General features: G+C 38.9%; 1 protein-coding gene across 1 annotated transcript; it reads right to left on the minus strand.

Annotated features, from left to right (window-relative positions):
• Positions 1-7,728: 7,728 nt before the first annotated feature.
• On the minus strand, positions 7,729-10,833 carry LOC141655567 (uncharacterized). The gene has a single exon (XM_074462642.1). It carries the CDS (start codon positions 10,831-10,833, stop codon positions 7,729-7,731), a length of 3,105 nt encoding a protein of 1,034 aa, XP_074318743.1.
• Positions 10,834-11,101: the final 268 nt, after the last annotated feature.

Here is an 11,101-nt window from a genome sequence, read left to right on the forward strand (position 1 = left end):
GATTCCCGAGGATCTTTTGATTACTTTTCCTGGGTCTAGTACTACTACCACCACCGGCGGGCGCCGGAGACGTCGTGCACCTACTACCCATCTGCCGGGATCCTTCCAGCCCGCTCCTCCTCCACCTCCTTCAGCCTATCCCACTTCAGGCTATGCTCCAGGTTACCATTTTGATCCCGTCATTGAACGGGAAGTGAGGATGCATACGGGCATCAACACTGCTTTGACAGAGAGGAGGATGTGGGAACAGATGGAGGCTATGACTTTGGCTTCAGGGGGGCAGTATCGCGGTGTGTCACCTTCTTACTACACTACTCCTGGTGACGACAGTCGCGTGTTCCATCTTTACGGAGTGACTCCTACGGAGTTTGGGCAGTTTAGCACCGAGTTTGGTGCATTAGGCCGTCCTTTCTACACTCCAGTCCACCCCCCTCAGCCTACTTCTGTTTTTGCGGAGGACACTGGCATCCCTTGTTCCCAGAGAGGCCCGTTTGGCCAGTTTGCTGCTTCTACTTCCACTGCTGCTGCTCCTGGAGGCATTCGTGGTCGCGGCCGTGTTCGGAGACCCACTCGCGGTAGAGGCCGCGGCCGCAGTGCCGTTCCTGATCCTGAGCTTATGTCCTTATATGCTGATATTGATGATTTTGATGATACTTCTGGAGCCCAGTAGTGACAGCTGGTCACTACATCCCTCTCTTTCCAGCTGGTTTAGGGGAGGCTACTACATTACAGCTGGTATTACCTTTCTTTTTGTTTTTATTGCATTTCCTTTTTCCCCTCTTCCCTTTGTTAGTTGTGTCCCATAGGTTGCTGGATTTCTGTGTGACTGCTATGCTGTAGGCGTCACAATGAGGACACTGTGACATTTAGGTTTGGGGGAGTGTGTTTATTTCTGTTGTGTGCTTTTATTTATTGTTGTGTGAAAAAAAAAATCAAAAAATTCAAAAAAATTGAAAAGTTATAAAATCCAAAAACATGTCTTTTATTCATTTTTGTTTATCTTTAGTCGAGTCTTGGTGAATTGTATAGCAATGATGATAATTTGCTTTGTCTTTGCATTTGAGTCTCATTTAGTTGTTCATGTACATTGTTTTGACCTGTTAGCTATGATGACCAAAGCTCTTTACTCAAGTCTTGACCGTCACAATATGCCTTATGCCGAGTAGACTTGACTTTATTTTGTTGGTAAACCACTTAAATTTCTGAGGTCTTTAGAGCTTCCTAGGCCGGGAACATTAATAAACCGGCCTCATTGTTATTTAGGCTAATGAGTGTGGTCTCCTTGTGGTATATGTAATATCAAACTGCATAAGTGTGACATTAGTTTCTTAGCTTTTGCGCGTTCATTTGATTAAGTACATGTGGATAGGCGATTCTTATCGTTCAAATAAGCCTTACATCACCCAGTTTTGTTAGCCCGTTTGAACCATGTAGCCATTTTATATCCTATTTCTTAGCTACATTCTAGAATTTGCCTACCCTTTTCGGGACAGTCGCAGTTGTTTGAGCCTTATTGTTATAGCTACTTTGGTTGGGTTGGGACTTTTATAGCAATTGTGTGACCTCTTATTTTGAAAAAGAAGTATTGTGAAGCAAAAAAAAAAGAAAAAAAAAAGAAAAAAAAAAAAAAAGACAGAAAAAAGAAAAAAAAAAAGGGCTTTGAAAAAAAAAAAAAGACAGAAAAAAAGAAAAAAAAAAGAAGAAAAGATGAATAATGTTTGCTTCATTGATTTATGTTAGGAGGTCGTGTGTGGTAATTTCTGGAGTCTAATGCACATTTGGAGAGCTTCTTCATTTCTCTCATATGTTGTCAAAGTTGAGATTATTTCTCCAGTTGGATGTTTGTTTTATCATATATTAGATTTGGCTATTGGTCTAGCGCTGCGACTACCGTCTGAGCCTCACATATCCATACGTGCTTTTGCACAAGCCACTTCTATACCCATGCCACTTTACCACCATTCTGTCCTTGATACATGTACTTGGTCTGTTTCGTGAATGCGTATTAGTTGGAGAATCTCTTATCACATTAGATTGCATGCATATCTCATAAGTTGAGTGAGAGTCTTACTTCTTTCTATCTTACATATATCTCACCCATTATGAGTGCATGAGTGAAACCGCGAGAATCCGACAAAATGGTCTTGCAAGGTTGAAAGGTATTTGGTTGAGTCTCGGTATCATGTCACATCTTGAGTAAGAGCTGCGATAGTCTATTACCCGTGCTTTTGAATTTGTTTTATTAGCACAACTTCGGTCATTACTTTGTTATAGATATGGACAGCTGAGTCTTGTATGTGCCTAGACATTTGCTCTGAGTTATTCATTCACCGTATGTTTGTTGTCCTTTGTTTTGGTCTGATTGCTTTGCTTGAGGACAAGCAAAGGTTTGGTTTGGGGGAGTTTGATGTATCACTTTCATATATACTTTTATAGCTCCCTTTACATCATATTTCATACCGTTTCGTGCCTATTATATCATTTATATGCTTTATTTCAATGAATTGTAAATCTGCCGCTATTTTGTGTTTTGATGCGAAATGACTCGTTATGAGTATGATCAAGCTAAGATTAGCATGGCGGAGACGGCATAGAAGAATACACGAAGCATGGCACGGGAAACGAGGAATCACGAAGACTAGAAGTGAAAGAAGAGAAGAAAGAACCTGTGAAGCAAGTTCCTCGATCGAGTCACTGCGACTCGATCGGCAGTTGTCCTCGATCGAGTCACTTGCGACTCGATCGAGGATCCTCTCTCAGCGGGTTTATTTCCGGAATTTCCTAAAACGTTAATCTTTTGTTATAAATTAAAGACTCGGGTTTTATTGTAAATTTACGTTATACTTTGCTTGGATATTGCTGGAAAACTCTCTTAGAACCCTAATCTCTCCTTTGTATGGTACTAATCTTTCCTCATTAATTAAATCGTTATTGTTTTATGTTCTTCAATTATTGTTTTATGCTTTTAATCATGCTTTCATCTTTAATCATATTCATTGTTGTTATTATAATTATGAGTAGCTAATCCCCTCATCTAGGATGAAGGGGATCTAGGTTAGTTAAAAGGGAAAATCAATTAGTTGCTATTGATATCATTAAAGTTGTTGTTTGATTATTGTAATTCTTCTAGTTAATCACTTGAGGCCTGAGTTATTAATTAGTGTAGCGAATCGATCCTATCGCCGATAGGGTTAGAATTGATATAGGTGCGATAATCAAATAGAAAGTATCTAATCATAGCGACCGCATGTTAGAATCGATCTAAAGGGCATAATGGAGTCGACCGATCTTATGACCTTAAACAACTTGATAAATCTAGTAATTGATTGATAATCCCCGACTGATTGACCTAGTGAACCTAATTCCTAGACTTTTAATAATATTGTTATTCATCCTTTATTTACATTGCAATTAGTTTGTTAGAATCAACTCAAAACAAAACCCCCGAAATCGGTTACTTCTAGATGACTTAAATACTCTTAGACTTAGCTTTTACCGCCTCCCTGTGGATTCGATACCTGTCTTATCACTAGCTATTCTTGTTAGTCCTGAGATAGTTTTACTTTGATTTGGTAATACGACTTTAGCCACATCAGGGACCTCTACTCCTGTCAAACCAATTAATAGAAAGATTGTACAGCAGGGTGCTTGTCTCACCCAAGAGCATTGTGCTATTCTGAATGCCGAGATTACTGGAGAAGAGGTCAGGGCTGCTATGTTTGCCATTCCAGGAAACAAAGCCCCTGGGCCTGATGGATACAGTAGCCAATTTTTCAAGGATAATTGGCCTATTGTAGGTGGTGAGGTGATTACTGCTGTTAAGAATGCCTATGAAACGGGAAAGTTATTGAAGCAAGTTAATAACACTATCATCACCTTGATCCCAAAGATGGAGATGCCTGAAACTGTGATGCACTTCAGACCTATTGCGTGTTGTAACACTATCTATAAGTGTCTTTCTAAAGTGATCTGTGCTAGATTGAGCCGTATTCTTCCTGATATTATTAGTCCTTCTCAGGGGGCCTTTATCAAGGGGAGAGACATTGTTGGCAACATTCTGATCTGCCAAGATCTTATTAGATTGTACAATAGGAAGAGCTGCTCCCCAAGAGTGTTACTGAAACTTGACCTTCAAAAAGCATATGACTCCATTGAGTGGTCTTTTGTTTCTGAGATGCTTGAGGCTATTGGTTTTCCTAAGAAATTCACTGAGCTGTTGATGAATTGTGTTACCTCCCCTTCATATTCTCTATCCCTCAATGGAGAAACTTTTGGATTCTTTAAATGACAAAGGGGATTAAGACAGGGGGATCCTCTCTCCCCCCTTTTATTCACTCTTTGTTTGGACTATCTTAGTAGAGTTTTGATGATAGTACAGAAACATAATAAATTCAAGCACCATCCTTTGTGTAAGAGGATCAATCTCACTCATCTTTGCTTTGCTGACGATCTTATCATGTTTTGTAAGGGAGAGAGAGGTTCTATTGAGCTCTTGCTTCAAGCCTTCAAATATTTCTCTAAGGCTTCTGGGTTGGTGATGAACAGTGGTAAGTCCAACTTCTACACTAATGGAGTTCCTGCTAGTCTAGTCCAGGAGATTGAGCAGATCACTGGAATGAAAAGAAGTGCAGTCCCTTTCAGATACTTAGGTGTTAATGTCTCCCCTAAACGGCTGTCTGTCATGGACTGCAACTGTTTGATTGATAAAGTGGTTGCAAAAATTAGAGCCCTGGGGTCCAGAAAATTGTCTTATGCTGGTAGAGTTGTGTTGATCCAATCTGTTCTCAGCACGTTGCACTGTTATTGGGCTCGCATTTTTATCTTGCCTAAGACTGTCATTGATGCAATTGAGAAGATTTGTAGACAATATCTCTAGTATGGAAAGGATCCCAAAGAGAATCCTGCCCTGGTTGCTTGGGAGAAGATTTGCAGACCTAAGAAGCAGGGGGGGCTTGGTTTCAGGGACCTCCATACTTGGAACATAGCTACCATAGGAATGTATGTCTGGTGGGTGCAACAAAAAACTAATCATCTCTGGGTTCGTTGGGTGCATGCAGTCTATATTAAATCTGCTCATTGGATGGATTATGAACCTCATAGTGGAGCTAGCTGGGCTTGGAGGAAAATCTGCCAGGTCAAGAACAAGCTCAAGCCTTTAATGTCCACGGGTGAGCCTTATACAATTCAGGAAGGGTATGGATTTCTGAAACCTCTCACTGATAAGGTTACCTGGTATCCTTGGATATTAAACAAGTGGATTTATCCCAAGCATTCTTTCTTATGCTGGTTAGTAGCACAGAACAGGCTACTTACGCAGGATAGATTGGTAAAGATGGGCATTCTTGATAATAATTGTTGTGCAGTCTGTGGAGTTATGGCTGAGGATCATTGTCACCTCTTCTTTGGCTGTGCATTCAGTAAGCAATGTTTATTAATGGTACAGCTCTGGTGCAAGGTACTTTTACCTGCACAAGATTGTATACACTGGTGGATCACTTGGAGAACTCATTCTGCTACAAAAAAGAAGGTTATTGGGGTCATTCTAGCAAGTCTCATGTATCATCTATGGCAACACCGTAATACTTGTAGGATAGACCAAGTTGTTCTGAAACCTGCGTTACTTGTTCAGAGGTTGAAGCAAGATGTTAGAGCACGGCTGCATTTGATTGATTTACAGTGTAAAAATAGGTCTGTCCTTGAATGGGTGAAGGAGTTATGAGGTACCCAGCTTCATAGCTTTCTTACCTAGTTTAGGTCTTATTAAAAATGTTGTAATGGGACAATTTTTTTGATTAATGATATCTACTTACATTTCCCCAAAAAAAAAAAAAGACAATTCAACCGTTTTACAATGGACTTCAGCAATGCTAAGTGAAAAGAAAGCAAATAAAGATGAGTTGAATTTCATATGACTAAAGACATATGGGATGATACAAAGAAAATCACATGATTAATATAAACTGTGATCAATCTAGATCATGGTAAGAAACAGTGAGAGAGAATAAAGAAGAAAGTATTGAGAGATAAATTTGATAACTTGTATATTGATTCGTACATAACAGAATACATAGAGGAAGGGTATTTATAGTTAGTTAGTTAGAGTTTGTTGTGTTGGTTATGTTAACAACCTAACCGACTTATATTCTAACTAACATCCTTATTCCATATCCCCCCCCCCCCTCAAGATGGAACATCTTGGTACAACTTAAGACCCAACTTAGAAACAAAAAAATGATGCTCTTGTTTTCCAAGTGCTTTAGTCATCAGGTCGTCTAACTGCAAGCCACTCCTTACGTGTTGAGTATAGAGAAACCCCTCCAACTGTTTGTCTCTGACAAAATGACAATCGATGTTGAGGTGCTTTGTCCTCTCATGAAACACTGGGTTCAAGGCAATGTGTTGAGCAGCCTTGTTATCGCAAAAGAGAGGAATAGGTAGTTTAATATGTACCCTGAAATCTGTGAGTAAACCAGCCAACCACACCAACTCACTTGTAGTATAGGACATACTACGATACTCTGCCTCTGCAGAGCTCTTACTAACAGTGAGTTGCTTCTTGGTTTTCCAAGAAACAAGAGAATTCCCTAGAAAGATACAATAGCCACTGAGAGACCTACAACTGGAAGCACAAGAGCCCCAATCAGCGTCACTGTAAGCTTGTAGACTGAGTGATGCAGTAGAAGAATAAAACAAACCATCATTAACAGTCCCCTTTAAATATCTCAGAAGATGTTGGGCTGCTTGATAGTGTGGCTCTCGTGGTTGGCTAAGGAACTGGCTTAAGTGTTGAACACTGTACGCTATGTCTGGTCTGGTCAAGCTCAAATACAACAGCCTGCCAATGAGTCGTCTGTATACCTCAGGATCAGGAAGCAAGGGACCTTGATCAACTGCAAGCTTCAGACCCTTCTGCATAGGAAAAGAAGCTGTCTTGCAGTCTTCATAACCAGCATCTTTGATGATGTCTAAGACATATTTCCTTTGATTGAGCATTATCCCAGTCTCATTTCTTCCAATTTCCAATCCCAAAAAATAACGCATTTCTCCTAAGTCCTTAATGGTGTATTTGGAATGCAAGTATGCTTTTAATGTACCCAAAGCAACCAGATCATCTCCTGTCAGTAGGATGTCATCTACATATACCAAGACAAGAGCCAAATTATTTGTTAAAGGATCTTGTTTGGTGAAGAGTGAATAGTCGTGTCTTGACTGGACATATCCAAGATGTAAGAGAAACTTGGTCAATTCTTGATTCCATTGCCTGGAGGCTTGTTTCAAGCCATATAATGATCTAATTAGCCTGCAAACTTGTCCTTCTTTAGCTTTAGTATATCCAAGAGGTGGCTTCATGTATACCTCTTCATCAATATAGCCATGAAGAAAGGCATTATTGACATCAAGTTGAAACAATGACCATTTTCTGATTGCTGCTACTGCTAGTAAAGTTCTCACAGTAGTGAATTTTGCAACGGGAGAAAATGTGTGTTTGTAATCTTTATCCTTTATCTGATTAAAACCTTTAGCCACAAGACGAGCTTTGAACCTTTCAACAGTCCCATCAGCCTTGTGTTTTATCTTGTATACCCACTTACTCCCTATAGCTTTCTTATCCTTAGGCAGTTCAGTGAGCTCCCAAGTGCTATTCTTCTCTAGAGCCAACAATTCCTGATCCATAGCTGCAACCCATCGAGGATCCTTACTAGCTTGATTATAATAGCTAGGCTCCACCTATTTAATTACATTAGACAAGGAAGACTTATAGCTTGGATCAAAATCATGAAGTTGTTGAAGGACTGCTGTATGAAATGCTGAAGCAGTGGCAGGACAGTGATAACCAGACAACCTTAGAGACTGTTGTCTCTTCCTGCTGGATCTTCTGACATTATCTGATCCTGCAGGTGGTTCAGACTGTCTACAAAAATCTCTAGTAGTAGGAGTAATACTAATATTATCTTGTTGAAGGTGACTGATGTTTGTATTATCTGGAATATTACTAGTAATTGATAAAGAATTCTCAATACTATTAAGATCAGAAACAAAATCAGCTGCAACTTGTTGAATGTTAGTAGTCTTAAAAGGATAGCAATGCTCATAAAAGACAACATCTCTATTAACAAATACATCATGTGTATCCAAATCATAAAGTTTGTAGCCTTTTTGAGCAGAGGGATAACCAATAAACAAGCATTTTCTAGCTCTAGGCATGAACTTATCTGTGACAGTTGGTGGCCTTGTTGCATAACATAATGTACCAAAGATTCTTAATTCATCATATGCTGGCTTAGTATTAAACAACAACTCATGTGGGGTTTGCCAATTAAGAACAGAAGAGGGCATTTTATTAATTAAATAGGAAGCAGTTAACAAACAATCTCCCCAAAACCTGATAGGAAGCTGTGCATGAAATCTTAATGCTCGTGCAGTTTCTAATAGATGACGATGCTTCCTCTCCACCCTACCATTTTGTTGGGGTCTACCAACAATACTTCTTTGGTGTATAATACCTTTAGATGCAAAATAGTCATTACATTTGGTTTGAAAGAACTCAGTGCCATTATCAGACCGTATAACTTTAACTCTTGTACTAAATTGATTCTCTATTAGATTTATAAAATTCTGAATTAGCTCAGGAACCTGAGTCTTATGCTGTAACAAAAAAGTCCAGGTACTCCTGGTGTAATCGTCAAGGATAGTCAAAAAGGATTGAGCACCAGTCCTATCAGGGGTTCTATATGGCTCCCATAAGTCCATGTGAATAAGATCAAAACATTGCTTAGCATGAGAAAGACTTCTATAGAAAGGTAAAGAATGATGTTTAGCCAAAACACATGTTTCACAATCCATTTTATTAACACCTTGCATTACAACAGGATTTACATGCTTTAATTTTTCAACAGAAGGATGTCCAAGCCTAGAATGAAAAAGAGCTACATTTAATTGTTTAGCAGTACTGAATGAACTCAGGCTAGTATTATTACAAGCTTTTTGAAAAATAGGCACTCTAATGGTATATAAATCTCCTGATCTGTTACCCTGTGCAATTGTTCTTTTACTTGAAAGGTCCTGAAAAAGACAAATATCCTTTAGAAAGGTAACAACTAAGTTGTTCCTTGAAATAAGCTTTCCAACAGATAACAAATTAGGCTGAAAATCAGGGATTAACAAGACATCAGACAAAGTAATAGTACTAGTTAAATAAACTGTACCAGTTTTGAAAACTTGTTTAACTGTGCCATCAGGTAAGGTAACAAGCAAAGGACAAGACAAATTGACAATATTGCACAAAAGAGAAGCATCTGAAGTCATATGATCTGTAGCACCAGTGTCAATAACCCATTCCTTATAACATGAAACAATTCTACTGATAAAAGAGTAAGCAGAAGAAATACCTGCAAAATGGCTATAAGCTTGAGAGCTAGGATCACAAGAATGAGAAGAATTAGATTTATCAGATAGAGCTTGCAGAACTTTGGAAGTAACAGAATCTACAATGCCCTGTACTATATCTGGTGCAACAGAAGAAGCTTGAGAAACCCCAGCAGATGCATTAGTATTCTGAATCCCAGCAGTAGTGGATGCATTCTGAGCAGGAACAAAGTTTGGAATGGTGGATGTCCCTTGAAAATAGTGCACTGGTGGAGCATAACCAAAAGAGGTAGGATAAAAAGGATTAACATAAGGAGCAGCAGTCTGAGACGTAGGACCACTGACAGGAGCATATTGAGTATCCTGATTATAACTTGCCTCTGCAGTATTTGCAGTAGTGTGACTGGCAGAAGGCATAACTTCAGCTGAATTAGCAGCTTTCTTGGCCTGCTTAGCCTTCCAGGCCTTGAACTTGTAGCAATGTTCAATGATATGCCCTTTAATGTCACAAAACAAGCAGGTCTGAAGTTGAAAGCAATCTTCGGTCTTATGATTATTTTTACCACACTGAGCACAAGAAGCAGCAAACTGTCCAGGAACAACAGGCTGCTGTCCAGGAATACCAGGCTGAAGAGAAATGTCCTTAGAACGCTTATTCTTTTGACTGTCCTCAGTAGACTTATGATTAGCAAACCTTTTCTTGGCAGCATAAGCAACAGTTTCAAGACTAACAGAACCATTACTGTCATTAATAGTCTTTTGTCGCTCAATCTTTTGCAAAACCCCTAAGGCTCTATTAATGGGAGGGAGAGGATCCATGGATAACAAAGAAGATTGTACTTGTTCATACCCAGCATGTAATCCCATTAATAACTGGATTAACTTTGACCGTGTCTCCCTTTCTATCATCCTTTTTAGCATGTGACAGGTGCATTTAAGCATTATACCACAAGTACATTGAGGCAATGGGTCCATATGATCTATATTCTCCCAAAGTCCTTTGATTTTGCCATAATAATCCAATAAAGATGCATTTTCTTGTTTAACATTGGCTAGTTCTTTCTTTAACTCATACAGTTCAAGTACATTCAACTGACCAAAACGTTCAACTAATTCTGACCAGAGATGTTTAGACGATTGTGTATATTGAAAACTATCTTGCAAACTTTTGATCATAGAATTTTTAATCCAGCGAGAAACATATATATCACAACGAATCCAAGCATTATACCTTTTGTCAGCTTTATCAGGAATAGAACATTCGCCAGAAATAAAACCAATCTTGTTCTTTGAGAGAAGCGTCTGAATGATCTCACGCTGCCATTGTCGAAAATTGGAGCCATCAAACAAAGTTTCAGAAAGCTTCAACCCAGGTTGATCAGATGGTGATAAGAAAAACGGATCATCAAGAGGAGAATACAAAGAATCTTGAACACCAGACTGTGAATTTGAATCAGGCTGTGACATGATTGAAGTATGTAATGATTTTGATGAAAATGATGAAGAATATTCAAAGATTTAACAATGAATATGGTTGTATAATTGAGAATTTGTGCGGAAGCGAATTTGGATCAAACCACTGATACCATATAAACTGTGATCAATCTAGATCATGGTAAGAAACAGTGAGAGAGAATAAAGAAGAAAGTATTGAGAGATAAATTTGATAACTTGTATATTGATTCGTACATAACAGAATACATAGAGGAAGGGTATTTATAGTTAGTTAGTTAGA

The sequence above is a fragment of the Silene latifolia genome, chromosome 5, assembly GCF_048544455.1.
Source record: "Silene latifolia isolate original U9 population chromosome 5, ASM4854445v1, whole genome shotgun sequence".
In the NCBI taxonomy this organism is placed as follows: Eukaryota; Viridiplantae; Streptophyta; class Magnoliopsida; order Caryophyllales; family Caryophyllaceae; genus Silene; species Silene latifolia.